At 54.1% G+C, this 20,256-nt stretch overlaps 5 protein-coding genes across 5 annotated transcripts; 1 reads left to right on the top strand and 4 right to left on the bottom strand.

Moving 5' to 3' along the window:
* Positions 1–21: 21 nt before the first annotated feature.
* Positions 22–1,766, bottom strand: LMH87_007166 (uncharacterized protein; the record flags this gene model as incomplete). The annotated part of the gene is made up of 2 exons (XM_056192209.1): positions 22–1,472; positions 1,574–1,766. 2 exons carry the CDS (start codon positions 1,764–1,766, stop codon positions 22–24), a joined length of 1,644 nt encoding a protein of 547 aa, XP_056060451.1.
* A 756-nt stretch (positions 1,767–2,522) lies between these two features.
* Positions 2,523–3,545, bottom strand: LMH87_007165 (uncharacterized protein; the record flags this gene model as incomplete). The annotated part of the gene is made up of 2 exons (XM_056192208.1): positions 2,523–3,193; positions 3,254–3,545. 2 exons carry the CDS (start codon positions 3,543–3,545, stop codon positions 2,523–2,525), a joined length of 963 nt encoding a protein of 320 aa, XP_056060450.1.
* Positions 3,546–8,538: 4,993 nt separating this feature from the next.
* Positions 8,539–9,420, bottom strand: LMH87_007164 (uncharacterized protein; the record flags this gene model as incomplete). The annotated part of the gene is made up of 2 exons (XM_056192207.1): positions 8,539–8,650; positions 8,708–9,420. 2 exons carry the CDS (start codon positions 9,418–9,420, stop codon positions 8,539–8,541), a joined length of 825 nt encoding a protein of 274 aa, XP_056060449.1.
* Positions 9,421–9,458: 38 nt separating this feature from the next.
* LMH87_007163 (uncharacterized protein) lies at positions 9,459–9,813 on the bottom strand (the record flags this gene model as incomplete). Its single annotated transcript, XM_056192206.1, has 2 exons — positions 9,459–9,735; positions 9,800–9,813. 2 exons carry the CDS (start codon positions 9,811–9,813, stop codon positions 9,459–9,461), a joined length of 291 nt encoding a protein of 96 aa, XP_056060448.1.
* A 6,964-nt stretch (positions 9,814–16,777) lies between these two features.
* LMH87_007162 (uncharacterized protein) lies at positions 16,778–20,036 on the top strand (the record flags this gene model as incomplete). Its single annotated transcript, XM_056192205.1, has 3 exons — positions 16,778–16,789; positions 16,929–18,474; positions 18,523–20,036. 3 exons carry the CDS (start codon positions 16,778–16,780, stop codon positions 20,034–20,036), a joined length of 3,072 nt encoding a protein of 1,023 aa, XP_056060447.1.
* Between the last annotated feature and the right edge of the window lie 220 nt (positions 20,037–20,256).

Genomic DNA, 20,256 nt, shown 5'->3' with positions numbered 1-20,256 from the left:
ACCAGCAACAGCAACAACCACTTAGTCAATCAGAATCTTGGGCTCCATGGCGCCGTACGATGAGTAAAACTCCTCAAACAGCTTAATGGCAATGGGAATGTCGGCGGTGCCGCCCGTCTCGCGGATGCTGTGCATGCTGAGCTGCGCGTTGCCGACGTCAATGGTGCGCACGCCCAGCAGGGCGGCGAGGCCGGGGCCGATGGTGCTGCCGCAGAGCGAGTCGTTGCGGACGACGAAGAGCTGGAGGGGCACGGCGGCGGCGCGGGCGCACTCCTGCAGGAGCGCGATGCCCGGCGAGTTGGTGGCGTACTTTTGGCTGGCGTTGACCTTGATGACGGTGCCCTTGTTCATGGCCGGCTGGTGCGCGGCCTCGTACTTGCCCACGTAGTTGGGGTGCACGGCGTGCGCCATGTCGGCCGACACGAGGAACGAGCGCGCGAGCGTCTGCTCAAAGGCCGTCGACTCCTCGCCCTCGGCGGCGGCGGCGGACACGTGCTCGTAGCTCTTGTCCGAGTGGGCATCACGGCTGCTGCTGCTGCTGCTGCTGCTGCCGGGCAGGACGGCGAGGCGGCGCAGGACCGCGGGCAGCATGTTGGAGTGCGCGCCCTGGGCCGACTTGGAGCCAATCTCCTCGTGGTCGAAGCAGACGGCCATGCGGATGGTGTTGTCGCCGTCGAGCGCGTCCTTGGCCCTGACCGAGGCGACGAGGCCCTCGATCGAGCAGTACGTCATCTCGAGGTTGTCGAGGCGGGGCGCAAAGACAAACTCGTCGTTGAGGCCGCCGATGCAGGCGTCCTGGGTGTCGTAGAGCATCATCTCAAAGTCGACAATGGCGTCGACCGAGACGCCGGCCTCGCGGGCAATGACGTCGAGGACGGCGGGGTGGTGGCGGTCGGCCATGTCGGCGAGGGGCTGGAAGTCCTCGTCGCCGTCGCCCTCGGCGCGGCGGCCGCCGTTGGCGGGGGCCTTGTTGAGCTGCTGCTCGGCGAGGGCGGTGATGGGGAGCAGCTCGGTCTCGGTGTTGGGGTCAAAGTTGGACTGGCGGTGCAGGTGGATGGCGAGCGTGGGGATGCGGACGAGGGGCCGGTCGACCTTGACGAGCCTGGGCACGATGGAGCCGCCCGCGTGGCGGACAAGGACGCGGCCGGCCAGGCTCAGGTCGCGGTCGAACCACGAGGTCCAGATGCCGCCGCCGTACTTTTCCACGGCGATCTGGTCGTAGCCGACCTGCGACTTCTTGGACACGGGCTTGAGGCGCAGGCAGCACGAGTCGGTGTGCGCGCCGACGACGGAGACGGGGTTACCCGCGCGCCACTTGTGGCCGACGGCAAAGGCGGCAATCGAGGAGCCGTTGCGGGTGACGTAGTACTTGCCGCCGGGGCGGACGGACGAGGCCCAGGGGTCGCGCTCGTGGATCTGCTGGAAGCCGGCCTTTTCGAGGATCTCGACGGCGGCAGCGACGGCGTGGTAAGCTGCGAGGCGGGTGGTCAGCGGCTGAGCACGTGCGGGGTGTTGCGAAGTCGGCAGGGTTTGGATATGTGTGTGTGTGTGTGTGTGTGTGTGTGCTACATACGAGTCGGCGAGGCGTTGACAAAGTCGACAAAGTCGAGGGCGGCCTTGGAGGGAGCCATGGTGCAGGCCGAGGTGGAGAAGGCGATGAGAGTCTGGGGAGTCGGTCGGGGGTCGTGGTGGTGGCAGGTGGTGCGGCGCAGCGTCGACGACGGCAATCGGATGGAGGAGAGGGGAGCGATGCGCAGACGGTTCATGCAGACCGATGAGCTAGGAGACGCCGGTGATGAAAAGAGACGTTGGGAACGGACAAGAGGGAAAGAAAGAGGACAGGTATTGTCGCGGGGAAAAATGCATCGGGCAGATGTGTCACGGAAAATCTGAGAACCGGCATTTGCATGTCGGTCGGCGCAGGTCCCCCGCTGCTGTGGGGCCGCCATACCCCAGTCCGGGAATGCGTACCCGTAGGGCGTCACGCCGGCACAAGCCGAGTCGGAGTAGACTGTGATGGGGAATCGGCATGCGTTGGTAGTAGGTGTGTGCTGCCTTTGTGATTTGGTTATTGAGCTGTGTCTTGGATGGGGCGTCGAAGCAGATCTGTATCATGAAGTCATGAAGACTTGCTTACACCACAGCGACGCAGGCTGCGGCTACACTCCGGGCATTCAGCTTCAATATTATACTGTACTTTAGTTTACAAATGAGAGGATTCGTGTCGCAGAAGCAGTATCTTGATACAAACTTGATCAAATACATGAATGATACCATTACTCTAAAATAAGCACAGATGCTCTTCAGTACCTTGGTACAGACTTGATCAAACACATGGATGATATCATTACTCTAAAATAAGCACAGATGCTCTGCAGTATCTTGGTACAGACTTGATCAAATACATGGATGATATCGTTGCTCTAAATAAACACAGATGCTCTATGGCTGCTCTTGAACAAAGGAAAACCCTAAAAACGCAAGTCTAGAAACATGGTATAAACGCCTTACTATGCTCCTTCTTAAACACGTTCCGCGCCTGAAGGTCCCGCGCTTCCCGTAAACCTCTCTCCTTGATATCCTCCCATCGACATGCCCTCCTCGCTGTCCGAGGGGCTGTGCTTGCCGCGCATCGCAGCGCCGTTCTTGACCGCCGGCTTATCAAACACCAGGCCCGGGCTGCCAAACATGAGCGCGATGCCCGCGAGCACGACCATGACGCCCTCCAGCACGATGAATGGCGTCTCCTCGCGGAAGAGCTTGCCGGCGTAGCCGTCCTGCAGCTCCGCGACGCGGTACACGCAGCGCGTCAGGATGAAGACGCACGCGGCCACGAGGCCGCCGAAAAAGGCGACGCTCCGCCACGCCCTGAGCTCGGAGCGGGCGCGGCCGGATCGCGCCAGCCGGATCATGTAGTCGGAAAAGGCGACCATGAAGAGCGCAATGACAATGACCTGCAGGATCAGGCCGGCCATGGAGATGTTGACGCCGGTGCGGCGGCCGTCGTGCTGCGTCGTCGAGAGCGCGCCGCCAATGGCCTGCAGGACCAGGCACACGACGTCAAAGGGGATGAAGACCCAGTAGAACAGCTGCGGCTTGACGCGCGAGAGGTCGGCGGCAAAGTAGCGGATCGTCTTGGAGAGGGTGACGTAGATGGACGCGGTGAAGAAGACGGGGGCGATTGTGAGGCAGACTGCGCGTGCGTGTCAGCCGCAGTGGCCAGGCGAGCAAGAAGCAGAACAAGGGGACTTACTGATTTGAATCATGAATCCGTAGTAGGAAAAGGGATCGTGCCACATCATGATGCGGCCCACGTAGCCCAGAATCTCGGCCACGCAGCCCAGCAGCATGCCCGTCATGAAGCCCCAGCTGCGCCAGCGCACGCCAAAGTACGTGTGCACGGCGCCGATGAGCGCAAACAAGACGAGAAAGACGACGTTGGCCGCCAGCGACGGGCGGTAGCCAAACATGGACCATTCGACGGGGCAGTTGTCGAGGTTGCAGGGCGTGTCGGGCCCAAAGAGGTTTTTGGGGCGTTGATCCATGGTGTGTGTTTTTCGTCGACCTCTTTTTACTTTCGAGAGATTCTTTTGGTCTTGCTACCCGACTTTTGAGTAACAGAAAAAAAAAAAGGGCTTCTGTTGGTTTTTTAGTTTTGTCCTCGTAGGGAAAAAAAAAATTGGACCAAAAGAGGCCGTGACGTGGACTCGGAACGGCCGGTACTTGTTGTCGGCGCCGGCTCCGGACAGCGGATGAATCTGGGCAGATGGTCGGGCTGGAAATGGACCCGAGCGGCCAAGATGAGGATGAATCTTGGGGAACTTGTCAGAATGCTTTATTGATGCTTCATCGGTCCTGATTGCTCAACGGGCGGACACATCAAACTATATATGCTTATTCGCACCACAAACGATGAAGCGCCCGTTGCATCATCATCACTCACTGTACTCCACCGCTTCGGACTCTGACACGTCGGTCTCGCTTGCACCGCCCAAACGTTTTAAGCGCAATTACATCTAGATTCATGGAATCTTTTTTTATCTTGGCCCCTGCAGGCTGGCACCCATAAGCAGTAGCGCAATGGAATCAGAAAAAAATTAGCCCGCGTTGCTCGCCCTAAGCCAATTCCTACACAGCTGTTCGTCGTCCGTCAGCCACCGGTGGAGATGGCAGCCTGGCACAGCAATAGGAAGGCATAGAAAAGTATCCGGATGCTCCACTACCATGTGTCTGTTTTGCCTTTTTGGCTGCGAGAAAAACAAGGCTCCGCCACCACCAGCACACGTCGTCTGCCGGCAGCTGTATAGATTAGGAAGCGCCAGCGTCGATTCGCAGAGCTGTGTGCCTGCTCGTCCTGTATCGGGGGAGGGAACCACATCCCTTTCCACGGGGGGGAGAAGAAGGCTGAGGGGATAAGCGAGTCCGAAAGTGTACGAATAATGGCGTGAGGCTCTGCTCCGTTCAGCTGTCTGATGAAAAGCCTGAAGGATATAGCGCGGCCCCGCAGACTCCATGACGACAGCGGACCCGGAAGGATTCTGCAGCCCGGGGACATTTCCGCAAGATGTGCTCAACAAGGCAGAATATTTCTTTGGAAAACAACGTCTCACTTTTTCTACATTGCAATAATATAGCACCGTCAGTTTCTGTCAAAAGGGCGCCGTGATGGGCCAGGTGCCTGCATCGTGACCGACAATGCATGACGTTGGTCGGATGGACGAGGCTGTCGCAGCTGGCAGGACCCACAGGGCTGTCAGACGAGTCCGAGCCCGAGTCCGAATTGGGCCGCAGCGGCATGACGTTGCACCGGGGCCACAGCCTACCAGCGGACCGGGTTAGAGCCCGGGCGATGATTTTCAGCAAGCAAAGAGCCCATCAGTCCTGCGTGTCAAGGAAGAGGTCCTTGTCACGCGCAGCTGCGCAACGAGGGTCTGGTGTGTGCCCGAGATCGACCTGGCGTGGGAGACGAGGCGCCCTACGCACGCAGGCTTCAGGTGCGTCGGATAGAAAGGCCTCGTTTGCGTAATCCGGCCAGAGGCTGTGTTGGATGGGCTGCAGAAGAGAAAATGGGCGCCATGTTCGCGTCCGAGTAGAGATTTCCGGACATGTCATGTTGATAATCGGACTCGGGATGAATAAATTCGCAGACGACATCTGTTTTGGCGAGAGCGACTACACCAGCCGAGTCGCGAACGGCCGAGTCGCGAAACGGCCGACCACGACGGCGCAGCTTGGACTTGTACCATTAGGTATAGTGTCTGGTGCATCTCTGGGAAAAAGAATTTGTCTTCTTTTTCGTCATTTGGTGAAGCAGTCCATTCTTGGGCCTGTTCTGCCGATTCGATAAATCTATCATCTTCAACGTTGAACAACACGGCTCCATTGGGAACAGCAAAAAACAGACAGAAAGCTATAATCCATCAGCAAACTACGCTGGTCCATCTATGACTTTCACTTTGACTTGCCAACTTTTTCTTTAGAAAAGAGTACCCCTCAACAAACCCATCCTGAGGCTCCTGCGTGCAACATGACTTGGAAGGTGGTCAAGATGCAGTCATGCCATACGATAAATGAGCGCATATTTGACAACTTCTCACTTCCTAGCTCTAAGATGGTCGTATTGTGGACTAAAACGCTACGCCAAAGTCGCAAACATGGGATCTATAACGAGAAGCAGTCAGATGCCGAGTCTGTGATTAAAAAGCTGCTTGAGGAGAAGCCGCCTTTGACCAGTGGCCATACCAATCCATCGGTTGTATTTACATGTCCCATCTGGCTGCCTGTGTGAGAATTCTCACCTTCAAGCTGACTCGGTCCGTACCTGGAACTTGAGCTGCCAGGGCTTCGAGTAGCTTGCACTCGTCCGTCTTATACGGGAACCAGACAGGCAGAGGGGAAGCTGCCGGCATGAGTTCCACAGGAATACAAACATATATGCGCTTGAAGAGCATAGCGGAACTCGTTGTGAGTGACGTGCATAGCCTTATAACCTATTGAGCTAAAACACACTGCAGCTCGCCATCGCGCCAAAGCCACGCCTCCGTGCAACTGGCATGGTACAGTGGTCGGTCGCAGTCGCTTCCCAAGCCTCGATTCAATACCAGTACCCAGCTACTTTGGAATCACAAAGTGCATATACCCTTCTAGACTTTCTTCTTGTTGTTATGTAGAGAGGAAGCCCCACGCAAAAGAAGTGATAAAGGCACGACGACCCTCATCCTCGTCTGCATCATCACCAGTCCATGCGCAGTGGCAGCCAAGCTCGTGCGCATAAAGCATTCAAGCCGGCCGCGGACCCAAGTACATGGATCCAGACATGTCCTTGAGCCATCTATGCAAAAAAATTAACGTCTGTAATCTCTTTCTATTAGCTGTTTTTTTTTTTTTTTTTTCGCGCAACAGCCCAGCGCCGCCGTTGCGAGGTTTCACCATAGAGTACGAGCACCCATGGCATAAAGTCTGTTGAAATTGCAGTAAAGAAAGAGCACAGACTACGGAAATAACCATAATTATGCGTAGCGTCCAAGACTTGGGAAGCGAAAAACTTTATTTCTACAGGCTTGAAACATTGTCCCCGAAAATAAAAAGTCAGTGAGCCCAACAGAGTGACCGTGAGAGCGAGCCCCCACGCTTCACTTCGTTTCAAGATTTCGCTTCCCTTGCGTCTCCAATCGCGGTCGGACGGGTAAGGGGGGGGATCTATCGAGATGGGCACGACCATTTGTTTCATCGTTTTTCCATCGATGCCGGCCAGGAGCGCAAAAGGGAAGCAAAAAAAAAAGCAACGTCGCGATGCCAATTTTTTTTTTCGTGCTTCTTTTTGTGCTTTTTAGACTGTGATGCCTTTTGAGCTGTGGCGGTTCTGCATAAAGTGCACAAAAATGGCGAGGGGTTCTCATCACTGGGGCTTGCACAATTGGACGAGGCGGAGCTGTGCCTTGGAACGGGCGTGGCCTTGAACAAGCACTGGCACCTCCAAAAGAAAAAAAAACACGACCAAGAAGCTGAGAATTGGCATCTTACCTCTCATGAAGCTAGAGATTGGCAAGCCTTGACATTCATGTCAAATCGCGTGACTGTCAACGCCGTGTAACCGTACCAGCACAGTCTGTACTTGACGTACCCGACTGTGAGCGCACGCCCTCTCTCTCATTCAGTCGAATCTTCAGAGATGAAAATAAAATAAAAATCGTCAAGTATTATCCGCCTTGCGACAACCTTGTCCAAACCTCTGCGGTATTCCATCTTCTCTCTCTCATCAACCTAGCCGTCGTCGTCGATCATAATTTGTGCATCGTCATTTCCCATTCTCGTATTACTTTTTGTGCAGCCCCCCCAGCGCAACCCCAGCGCCGCCTTGATTTGATTGGCCATGGAGCCTTTCGACGCGCTGTGCACCAACCATTGTTCATTTCCGGGGAGAGAGGGGGGGGGGGGCGTGTGCAATTTCCCGCCCAAAGGTTCCCCCCGCCTACACCAAGCCCAATGAGGCCAAGGGCCAGGAACCAGGAACAGGATTATTATGCACAAGACAAAAGGCAGCGTCGGGTCGGCGACTCGGCGCGCCCCCCCTAACAACGGCTGAGTAGCATTCGGAGGTGAACATGTACTGCACACAGCCCGCTGATTGTCTCGGGCCGGCGATTTGTTCAAGTCACATGTAGGGGAACAGAGGAAACAATTATGGTGTCGTTGGTGTTGGCAAGGGAAAAGGAATCGCCCGCCCGTCACCAAGCCTCAAGGTACGATTAATAATGTCGGTCAATTGGCTTTTCGCTGCGAGCTTCCGAATTGATAATGGTGGACAAAAAGGTTTCTCCAGAAAACAAGTAAGCATGGCTCGTATCAATCAGTTCATCCACACCAGACAGAGCTGCTCACCGAGCAAGGAAACAATCCACCCCCCCCCCCCCCTTGTCTCTCTGCTGGCAGCAGTCGAGGCTCGACTCTTCCCTCCCCCCACCCTTCGAGTCCATTGTAGTTCCTTTGTTTTCTACTGGTACTGCGGCTCATCGCCCTCTCCCTCTCCTCTTATGCCCAAAACCCTGTTTCCCTGGCTGTTTCTCAATTGCTTTTCTGACTTGTGTGCTGGTCTTGTGTCCCTTGATGTCTAGTTCCAAGACCTTTTTTGCTTCTGCCGCCTTGCTTCCGTCTGCAACAGTCTCGGTCACTTTTAAGAGTCGGAGAATTCTGATTTTAAAGTTTTCATCACAATCGAGATCTGATCAGATACGGCCAAGAAGTAAAATGTTGAAAAATTTGAAACAACAATGAACATGTCCGGGAAAGACTCGCCTTCCTCGAAACGCCCCATATACAATTAAGAATTAAAATACATTTGTAGCCCAGCGCGCCAAAATGTAATAACCACTCAAACCAAGCGACCAAAAATGTTGCCGTAAATGCTTTATAGTATTAAAGGAGCCTAGTTAAACCTCTGTACATGTCTAACTGAGAGACCCCAAGAATATGCCAGTCGTAAAAAAATACTGCGAAACCTTGTTAGGCTTCAACTATGTAAAAGTCGAAAGGAATTATTTAAGCAAGGACGAAAGCAGCGAGACCGGCAGCGGCGGCAAAGATGGCGGAGCCAGCAAGGCTAGCGGCACCAGCGGTCACAGGGGGCTTGGGGCAGTTGGGGCCAGTGCAGCTGTGAGGTTGTTAGCAACCGTGACTCTGAGATCGACATGTCTGGGTTCAAACTTACGTCTGGTTGCCACCAGCGGGGGGCTGGGGAGCACCAGTGCCAGCGGGAGGGCAGTTAGGACCAGTGCAGCCACCGGGAGCGGGCTTGCTGCCAGTGGGGGTGACGGGGTTGCCGGGGCCGACGGGGTTGCCGGGGCCGGTAGGGCAAGGGACAGCGATGGTAGAGTACTCAACCGAGGTGAGGACGGTGGTGTAGCTCTTGGTGATGGCAGTGACGGAGTGAGTAGGGCAAGCGGGGGCACCGGTGCTGGCAGGGGGCTGAGCAGGGCCGGTAGGCTTCTCACCACCGGGGATGGTGATGGAGGCGCTGCCGGAGGGCTTGTTGCCGCCAGTGGGCTTGTTGCCACCGGGCATGGTGGAGTTGTTCCAGATGCCGGGAGTCTGGGTGGCAGGGCCAACGGGGCAGACGGTGGTGGAGACGGAGATGGTCTCGGTGCTGACGACAGTGCTGTGGGCAGGGCAGTCGGTGACGGTGGCGGCGCAGCTGGTGATGGTGTGGACCTTGGTGCTGTAGACGGTGCTGGTGGTGTAAGGCACGGTGTTGGTGATGACCGAGGTGGTCTTGGAGCGGGCCGGGCAGTCAGTGACGGTCTCGGGGCACTGAGTGACGGTGACGTGCTCGGTGACAAAGGCGGTCGAGGTAGGCTCGACGACGACCTCGGTACCGGCCATGACGGAGGTGGCCAGAACGGCGGCGGCAGCAGCGAAACGCATCTTGATTGATTTGTTGGGGGGGTTGGTGAATGGAAGGGTTAAAGAGTGACTAAAGCGAAAGCTTTGGAAGTTGTGGTGAAAGAATGGACGACCGAAGTCAAAAGCGTGCTGCTGTAGTTGTGAATGGGCTGTTTGGGCTGAAGAAGAAAGGAAGAGAAAGGGAAGATGGATGGCGAGGAGGGAAGCGGTATTAATAGCCAGCTCGTCGGGGGTGTGCGTCTTGCGTTTTTCTGCTCTCTCTTGGCTTTTTGGGGGGCTTTGTTCTTCATCGCGGGCGAGATGTGCGGGTGCGGATTCGGTCTGTCAGTGTGGTGACTACCAGCAGACCCATCTCGTTAGCAAAGCAAGGAACAAAATGTGATGAGCGTGCTAGACGCACCCCTTGAGCTCCATCTTGGGAAATTGCACCGCGTCGGGATGTGCTGAGCGGCTCGACTGGGCAAAACAGAGCCAAACGCTGCGTGTGTGTGTGTGGTCGAGAGAAAGCATGAGCGTGGAGCTGGCAGCATGGGGGGGGGGGGCGGACAATGGTGATGGAGCATGGAGCATGGCCCCATGGGTGGACAAGTGGAGGACAAAAAGGGAACGGGGCGCGCTAATCCAGGGGGGATTCAGTGGACCAAGATGCCCAAGCTCACCTTTCTGTTTGCTCTGGCCCGCTGGGCTTGCATTTTGTCGCTGCCACGCTGCTCTTCTCCTTCCCAGTCAGTACGTAGCACAGTCAGGCCCATCGACCGCTGTACTGGTACCTGGTGCCTGGCTGCTGCAGGTTCCCGCTGCACTTCACCGCTCGCAGGCGAATGTACCAGTAGAAACAGGGCGGCATGTCCAGGGGAACCAGTCCGCGGGTACTCATCTCTGGCTGACGGCCCGCCTACGGGCACAGTAATACCTCGCTGTAATTAGCAGCCTGTAGGTGCCTGCTCGCCTCATCTCCCGGCGCAAAAGTAGCATCGCCAGCTTCACATATTGATTCTATTTTAATTCGTATTATTTTGAGGCCAGCCGCCGGCCTCTGCCTCCCCTTTCTGGGCTGAGCCGGCATCATTTTCCTGGCATCCTTCCCCTCCGTAATGATGCCTCCGATCAATCCCAATTCTGGACATAGATGCGCGGCCCATCTCCATCTGCAAACCGTACCAGTATATCCCTGCTCACCCTGCTCTCGCCCGAGCACGCGCTACTTTTCCCTGCCTGTACTAATACGCACCGGTGCAGGCGAGTACCAGTGATGGGGAACAATAATGCACGAATAATAAATAATTATGCTCTGAACCCTCATTGTGACGGCCCCGGAAAAAGGACGAGCACTGCCACTGCAAGTCACCATTTCCTGCCCGTCGGTCCCTGCCCATCACAACTTGATTTGCGTCGTCTTGAATTTCCCCTTGTGAATCGAGATGTTGTTCCAATTAAGCACGCTTGTTGGTTCAATTCCACTTCAATTGATTGTCTGCGGTTCCGTCTTTTTTGCCCATGCCCCTATAACAACCACTGCTAATTATAGCTTCGGCGAGCTCACATCCATCCGACAGCACAAGCCATCTCTGAATGAGCTGCTCATTTCAATTCCATCATGCTCACCAGGACAACCTAAAATTACTGATGCTCCGTTATTAATTCCAACAATCGGCCTTGCTGCCATTTCTGTCTGATGGTATCCGTACAATTTCACTCATTACCTGTGCATAAAAAAGCTGCGGCGCAAAGATCTCGTCCAGCAACGTGCGCTAGCGCCTGCGACAATTTTAGTAGCCTTGCAGTGGTCCGCTGCCCTGCTGCTCGGCCAAGGTGTCAGATACCATACAGATCAATTGTTTGTTTTTGACAATGAGAGATCGCCATCGCTGTCATTTTTCCTCTGAACTGCTTGCCTCTATCCGGGTGCCGGTCTACCGACATTTTAAGCTTTCTTTACACACCACGCTTGTCTGCTTCCTGAAGCTGAGCAGTGCCCTGTTTCCATATAAGCTAGCCAAGTACAAGAGGTTGTTGGTGATGCCTTCGTTGCTTGCCCAGCATTGGCTTTTGAGTGATGCAATTGGCATCAGCAAACAAGAAGGATCGTCACCGCGCAGTGGCTTCAGGGACCGCCTACGTCAGGGCATTTTTGCTTGAGCAGTAGAGTCAATGTCTTAGACCGTCTCACGGTTCGCCTTGCGTCTGCGATGGCATCATGAGACAACTCACAAAGGGCAGCTCGCTCCTTGCTTGTCACTTGCTTGCCGCCAAGTCAGTGGAGAGCACTGACGTCGAGGCAGCCCGACCAACCCATGGCAACCATTTTACGTCGAGCGGCGTTGATTACTTTCCATCATCGTTAGCAGTCGGTGCAATAATCTCATACCACTGGCTACACCATCCAATAGTCGTCGCGCCAGAAACGCCCGTCGAACGCCACTGTAATCTGTAGGTAGCTACCTTGCTGCCGACAGCTGCATCCTACTGTACACCTTGGTGGCCTGTAAGCGCTGCGGCTTGACTGCCTGATATTGCCTTGCATAACAATTTCCCCACGAGCGCCTGGTGCACTGCATACTGCATTCTGACAGCTTGACAAGGCCCTGTTCATAATTTTAGGCAGAAAAGGGGGGGGACAGCCAAAAAGGAGACCGAATGCCGCATCATGACTGGTCCCGGCTCACATCCCGCTAATGCAGGAACAGATCTTCTGCCCACACAATACGAAACGTCGGCGCGCTTTTCCTAGCGGCACAGACTATTACTTTGCTAACCTTGGGGGGGGCCGGGGAGCAACAGCTCCAGTAAATTTCTTAGAGTACTGATTAGCACTGGCAACTGGCAAGTAGGAGCGAAAAAGAAGGCCGTCGCTCGAGGTTGCATCCGCTCAGCCACCGACGAACCTTGGCGGAGCACGTTGTCTGCATGGACATTGGATGGACCGCCCAGCCGATGGATTGTCGGCTGTGGATCGCCTTTTTGCCGAACCAAAGCCAAGTTTTCCAGGGCGAGCAAGCCTCTTTTCTTGGTTCGTGATATGCTTGGAGAGAAAATATCCCGCTTCGCTCCTCAAGAGCTGGGCAAGTCACCCAGCCCGTGTATCGGTAGTTTGATAGAGCTACTCGAAAAGAGAGAGCGCCATATCAGCGATGCGCTGGCACAAACAACTTGCCCGACAACCTAGCAGCCTGGCTACTGGTACGAGTAAGCGACCTTCTCCTATCTCCCTTCTGCTCTCCCGTATCCCCTTGGTCGCTCCAAAAATTCGCAATCCATCGCCACCACTACGCTGAATGGGAAATGGCCGCTCGCCACAGCCTCGCCCCCCAGCTCAATCCGTTGGCATCTTCGCCAATCCAACGACAAAGCCGTCAGATTGCTGTCCACAAGAGGCGGTCCAGACCAACGCAAGCCTGGGGAGAAAAGGGGGCGTGTGGCTTCTCGAACCCCGGCTCGGCGCTGGGATTAAAGCTAGCAACGCTGCAGGCACAAGACCACGGCAGCAAGGTGGCCAATAAAATGCCACTTACCCAGCAAGAACTACTCTCTACGCTTGCACTTTTGACGATGGCCGCCGCCACATTGAGTAATAAAGGGCGCCTTGTTATTATGCTGGCATGTTAGACTATGCATCTGCCGGGCTCTCGCCCTACCAACCAGCATCGGTGTGCAGTCCCAGGCTCAGCTCTTTTTCTTGTAAATTGTACACGTTACAGCGCTTATTGATAGCTGGACTGGTAATATGAGGAAAAAACGTGACCATACGCTGCAAGGTGAGACCATTCAAAGGTAACCGAGACACCAAACCTGTCCCCAATTTCAGAATGCCCGCACGAGCCAATCGTCTTACCCGCCACCACCAAAGCATCTCTCAATGCGACGCCGACCTCTCTTTTTTTAAATGATTCCTTACCAGTATTCGGAAATTTTCCACAGGCGGCGAGATTAGCTCAAAGACAGGACAAGCTCCCCCGAGATTAGTGCCCCAAAGTGCCGTCACTAGTAGCGGGCGCTGTACTGGTAGAAAGCCCACACCACACAGCCCAGACGGCTGGCAACCAGTCGGCGAAAACACGGTTCAGGCGCGTTTTAGTCGCGTAAAGTCTTTTTTCCTTTAATTCGCGTGAGTGAGATGCTAATTTGGCTTTCCAAAATTGGCTTTTCGTCATGTGATGTGATGTGCTGTCTCTGGGTACATGTGTAGATGGCAATCGGAATGAAAGTTCTGCGTCGCGCGCTGTGGAGGGAATCACAAGCTCTGGGTTTGACAAAGTGGTCGTGCCCGCTTCCCCAGGCATTCGAATATCCAAACTATTGATGCCAAATGCGTCGGTGTGTCGAAGCGAGCTTCCACAGCATCTATTCTGTCTTCTGTTACACCAAAGAAAAACGCATGCTGTGTGCGGATACCAGTAGGCGAGCTGGCATCCTTGGACCTTCTCCCGGCGCCACAACGGGAACGTGGACCGTGAAACCCCATGGCCAACGACATTCTTTTCGACAGTTCAAGGAGGTACGTTACTACCAGTAGAGCATGCCTTGTAGCGCCCCAAGGCCCGTCGCCATTCCGTCGCCCGTGTTCCCGGTCCCGGGTCCTTTGTGTCCTCGGCCCTACGATATGGTCCCCTGCCCAGCTCCTCCGTCGTTCGGCGGTTCCTCGTCCGCGCATGTTTTCGAACCCTGGCTTGTTCGTTGGGAACAAGCTTTTTCTAATCTGTACCAGCTTCCAATTGCCAGTTGAGGAGCCCGTCGGTGGACTGGTTCCACAGACAAGCATGGGCGGCGGCGCGCAGTCCGGGGGCCCCCTTGCGGTTTTCGAAACACGAGATTCCTAGTCCACCGAACGACATCGACAGCCAAGGAGCAGCCCCTTTTCATGTTCAGATCATTTTCCTGATTTCATTGTGAGTCTCTTGTTCGTTCGTATTGTTTTGCCACTATTTGCAGTTCAGTGGATGAGTGGCTCGCGCTGCGCAGGGGGGGCCGTCAACTCCATGACCGCTACTTTTCTAATCACTCATCGAACGGGTAATATATCCGTCGCAGTGACTTTCTCCTTCTCCCAACCCCTTTGGTCATTGCTCTGTCCCTATTTCCTCCCATCTGTGTACAGATTGTGGATATCTCGAGCTTCACCGCGACTCCGGGAGCTGCCCTGAGCAGCAAGCATACCCACAACAGAGGGCATGTAACTTGCGCGGTGGTCTGTAGTGCAAACTACTCCATGCGGCTCGTGTCACCAACATATCTCGTTCGTTCAAGATTGCCACCCTTTGTGTTATTTTCGTTTGACTGGAATATGCTTCATTCGGCTGTCGCTTCCAATAAAGCTTGTTTCTGTGCTGTGTCACATATGGGGTCCTGACGCGACCCTGTGCCGCTGAGCCTCCATTTCAGCTTTCTGGAAAAGTCTTTTTGACCCTTGCTCTCCATACGTGCTACGAGTCGAGCGCTTTCCATCTTTGTCATTCCAGCACGCTTCTCATCGTTTTCTTGACCACTTTTTAGGCTTTTCTCTCGCGACGTGTGCGATTTCGCGAATTTATCGGCTCTCCGTCACCTTCGGCGCGTCAGCAACATGCCAGCCGCCGTTCGAACTCTCGAGGCACAACACACGTTCTGGGACCTGTTCACGGTCGTTATTCCGCGATACTGGTATCCGAATTGGCCATTTTTGTTCTGTTTCGTGACCCCGGGCCATTCGGCATGCCTGGCGAGACGAACCACTCGATGGATCCTCCCGGCCACACGTCGCATTCCAGACGACGTTTCAGCCTTGGCACACCAGGGGCGTATGGAACTGCGGCGCGGTAACAGCAATCGAACAAACCTCCATTGTCATCGTGTTTTCCAAGGCGTGTCTCGAAGCAAAATACAACGGGCGGGAGTGGCTCTTTGTTTGGCATCCAGCGCGTCTAGCGTGACCAACTGACGCCGTGATCGCATTTTTAGCTTGGGCGGGCAACGAATGCTTTTTGGACGGCAGCTCGGATCAATGTTTCGGTTTGGGCATGTGTAAATGGCCGCTTCGTACCCAGATACCCGGCTTGGTTCACCGCATGGCTACGCTGCGGTGCTGCTGTAGAGTGCACTGTCACCTGTCAAGGGACCTGTGTAATACCCCTCTGCTATACGTGGTTGGTCGGCTCAGCATTCGAAGTCTTCCGCCCTAGCACGTAGTTGGGAGTGGCATTTACGCCAGTATAACTAGCGACGTATGCCGTGACCTATGCAGTACTTTCAGTGACAGCCGCATGCTGCCTCCCGTGTGTATACTGTGTTTCGCGATAAGCTGTGTGAGAGTGGTAGTATCTCATTCACTGCGGTGATAGAGCCAGGGAAACTGCGCTGTGCAGGGTGAAGCACGTCTGTTTTTGTCAAGGGATGATGTCGCGGAATGCTTCCGGTGTCGAACTGGTTCAGATCTGGTGGCTTCGTGTTGTAGGCTACCCGGTAGCTAAAGCCATGTAACTCGTGGTACGATTTGTGGCCTTGTTGTCTACGATTCGTCCGTCTGCTGAGTCAATGCTGTTCGAACATGGTTCTTTGATACGATTTTGGTGCTTTCTGTTCCTTTTCCGGTTCTTCACTAGGTTGCATGTAGCTTTTGTGTAGTTTTGTACAGGACTCCTAAAATGCTGTCAAGTCTACAACACAACACATGTAGCCCAACTTCTTGGGGAGATAGATGTCTGATAGCACGCTAGATAAGATACTGCATAGACGTTTATATTCGTTAATGAATCGTATAGAAGTTAAATTTAGGCAAAAGAGAAAATAGGCACTGACAAAAGAAACGTTGATGTGATAGACAAAATCACACTGTGCCATACAAAATCATCGCAATGCTAAACAGTGTAGTCCACTAGCGCACCGTACGAAGCATGGGACAGCACCCGCCACAGCAGAGAGCTAAAGCCACAGCAGCTCAGACACACATCCACTAGCCACAGCCAGCCAAGCCTGTGAGCTCAACCCCCACATTGGCACGAGACTGGCACCGACTTTTGGGAAATGGACGCACAACGCTTCCGCATCCCATCACCAGATACACCGGCTGCACAATCGACTCTGACACCCTAATTATCCCGCACGGCCATCACCGAACCCAGACTGCCGTAGCACCGCTTCGAATATCCCGCCTCTGCCTGGCCGACACCATCTCTCACACGTGTCCGTCTTCCCAGGCATGCATCCGCGGTAGTCGTCCCCCTCCTCAAATTTCGAAACCCGCCACATTGTCTACTACCATGTTGTATGCTGTATGCCCAACGCTGCCACAGTTATAGCAGCCCCCCGCGAAAAGTTTTGCACCAGTCCTTATCAAAAGCATAGCCCGGGATTTAAAACGCACCTCTGAATTGCGCACACTCTCTTTTTCAATTTTTTTTCAGCCATGGAGGCTCAGGTACGATACCAAAAAGCACAATTTTCCCCTCGTGCCCCGCCACTGCGACCAGCATCTACGGCGTCATTGCCGCCGGCACCCATCTCTATGCACACAGGAGCTTCTCCCGAGCTGCAGCTAACATGCTTCTGCAACACAGATCGAAAATGTCGTCGATATCTTGTCGAACCCCAGATCCGACCAGTCCCTTCAAGGGCAGGCTCTGGAGTATCTAGGCCAGGTGCGATCCGACCCGCAAGCATGGCAAGCCTGCACCAACCTATATGTTCGAGCATCACCTAGGGCCTCTGACCTTGCCCGCATGACATGCCTTGAAATCATCAACTATGCTGTATACAACCACGGTCTCGATGCCGATAGTCTCAGCTACCTCAAGCAGGCGCTGCTCGAATACGTTCGCCAAACCTACGGCCCCGACGCGCAGAACGAAACCGACCAGCCTCACATTCAGAACAAGCTCACACAAACCTTGACGTACTTGTTTGTATTCCTCTATCAGAATGGGTGGCATTCATTCCTCGAAGACTTCCTTGCCCTCACCGGCATCGCCAACAACGTCAACAACGTCAACGGCACGCTGTTCTATCTCCGCATATTGTCCTCGATTCACGATGAGATTGCTGATATGCTCCTATCTCGCCAGAGCAACGAGTCCAAGCGAAACACGGAGCTCAAAGACCAGCTGAGAGCACAGGACATGCACCGCGTTGCCGAGTCTTGGAAGCAGCTTCTCGCTCGTTACAGCGATAACGACGCCGTTGTCGAAATGGTCCTCAGAGTCATTGGAAAGTGGGCCAGCTGGATGGATATTTCTCTCATCGTCAGCCAGGACATGCTGAGCCTGATTCTCCCTGTCGTTGGCCGCAACAAGAATGAAGGTCGAAGCGACAAGGTCCGTGATGTCGCCATCGAGACGCTTACCGAGATCTGCGGCAAAAAGATGCGTTCTGCCGACAAGATGGAGATGATTTCCTTCCTCAATCTCCAGAATATTGTCAATCAGCTTGTCGCTATGCCTCTGCTGAACGATTATCGTGGGACACCCCAATATGACACTGATCTCGCCGAAGTCGTCGCCAAACTTGTCAATAGTGTCGTCTCCGATATTATCAGAGCGCTCGACGATTCGCAGATCAACGATGATACTAGATCTCGTGCCAAGCAGCATCTCAACGACTTCCTTCCGCTCCTACTCCGATTCTTCTCCGACGAATACGACGAGGTCTGCTCTACCGTAATCCCTGCTCTCACCGACCTCCTCACGTTTCTGCGCAAGCTTGGACAGCTTCCAGAGGAATACAACGGCATGCTTGCCCCCATTCTCGACGCCATCATCCGTAAGGCGCGATATGACGAAACTTCATCCTGGGGCAACGAAGACGAGCAGACAGACGAGGCCGAGTTTCAAGAACTCAGAAAGAAGTTGCAGAACTTGCAAAAGACAATTGCCGCCATCAACCAACCACTTTACATGGACATTCTCAGCAACCTGGTCGCCACAACCTTTCAGACCCTCGATCAGAGAGGATCAGAGATGGACTGGAGAGACTTGGATCTGGCTTTGCATGAAATGTATCTCTTTGGAGAACTTGCGTTGCCAAACCACGGCCCTGGGACTAAGAATCAGCCTTCTAGCGAGGCTTCCGAGCGTCTGGTGGTCATGGTTACGAAAATGGTCGAGTCTGGTATGTTTGGCATCTATCCTGATCGATATTTTTACTAAGAAACTATAGGCATTGCTAGCTTCTCGCACCCCGCCATTTTGCTCCAGTACATGGAGATTTGCGTCCGATACAGCGCCGTCTTTGATACCAACGCACAGTTCATCCCGCCAGTACTGGAAAACTTTGTTCGACTAGTGCACCACGAGCATGTGCGTCTCAAGACTCGCTCCTGGTATCTTTTCCACCGATTCATCAAGCAGCTTCGTGGGCGGGTCGGTAACGTCGCCGAAACAGTCATACAGGCTATTGGAGACCTCTTGCCGATCAAGGCCGAAGTTCCAGGCGAAGACGCGGATGATGACATGTCCTCGGATGAATCTGACCACTCTGCCGATGCTCTATTTACTAGCCAGCTTTACCTCTTCGAGGCCATCGGATGCATCTCGTCTACTTCCAGCACCCCCGTCGATAAACAGGCTCTTTACGTACGATCAGTGATGGAGCCTCTATTCCAGGACATGGAAGTGCATCTACCCCGTGCCAAGTCTGGTGATGCCCAGGCTAATCTTCAAATTCATCACATCGTCATGGCTCTGGGCACGCTCGCCCACGGCTTCTCCGATTGGACGCCCGGTTCGACAAGCAAAGAGCACACTCCGCCAGACAAGCTGGTGGCAGCTGAGTTTTCACGGGCTGCAGAGGCTATCCTGATCGCACTGAGTCAGCTCAACTCGTCCAGCGAGATTAGAACAGCCTGCCGTTCGGCATTCTCCAAGCTTCTGGGTGTCCTCGGCGCTGCTGTTCTTCCCCAACTCCCCCAATGGATCGATGGTTTGCTCTCACAAAGCTCGTCCAAGGATGAGATGGCCATGTTCTTGCGCCTACTCGACCAAGTCGTGTTCGGTTTCAAGGCAGAAATTTACGACGTCCTGAATGTCTTACTGACGCCTCTGCTTCAAAGAATCTTTGCTGGACTGACTGAGCCGATCCACGGAACAGATGACGAGATCCAGCTTGCCGAACTTCGACGCGAATACCTTTCTTTTATCCAGATCATCCTTAACAATGGACTTGAAGGGGTGCTGATCAGTGAAGCTAATCAGGGTTACTTTGAGTCTCTAATATCTTCCGTTATTGAGCTCGGAAAGACTTTGGAAGGGAATCTGGGTCCGTCTCGACTTGCGTTCAACATTCTACTCCGCATCTCCTCCATCTGGGGCGGTCCTGATGTGGCTACAATCTCGCAAAATCCCACGGCACCGACCGGCTCTGCTAGCCCTGTCATTCCTGGTTTCGATCAATTCATGATTGATCGTTTCCACAGCGCATGCTGGGAGGTGCTGCGCAACCCCAACTTCCGCCCTGGGCAGGACGCCCAGACAAAGCAGATTCTGGTGGAGATTGCTAGCCTAGAGCAGCTCATCTACACCAAAACTGGCGATGCTTTCATCCAGAATCTACAGAATGGAGTCTTCCCTAGCCTTGGTATCAATGGAGACGAATTCTTGCGGTCACTTACTACGTCGGCCGACAAGAAGCAATTTCCTTCCTACCTCCAGGGTCTGCTCAAGAGTCGTCAATAGTGGCACCATCCAGGAGTGCAGATTTTTCGCCACGAACACTAGATGACACCTGTTGAGGATCAAGTTTTCGCGAGGAAAAGCATACTTTGGCATGGTGGCGAATTGCATGATGGCAATGGATATTTACTGGGAATGGAAAACATGTTTATCGTTGACGAGATTTAATCATTGGAGTTGCGGAAAGGACTAAAAATGAACATAGACCAATTTTAAGAATAAA

This window comes from Akanthomyces muscarius, chromosome 1 (assembly GCF_028009165.1).
Source record: "Akanthomyces muscarius strain Ve6 chromosome 1, whole genome shotgun sequence".
Taxonomy (NCBI): Eukaryota; Fungi; Ascomycota; class Sordariomycetes; order Hypocreales; family Cordycipitaceae; genus Akanthomyces; species Akanthomyces muscarius.
This window is presented reverse-complemented; position numbering and strand designations above follow the sequence as displayed.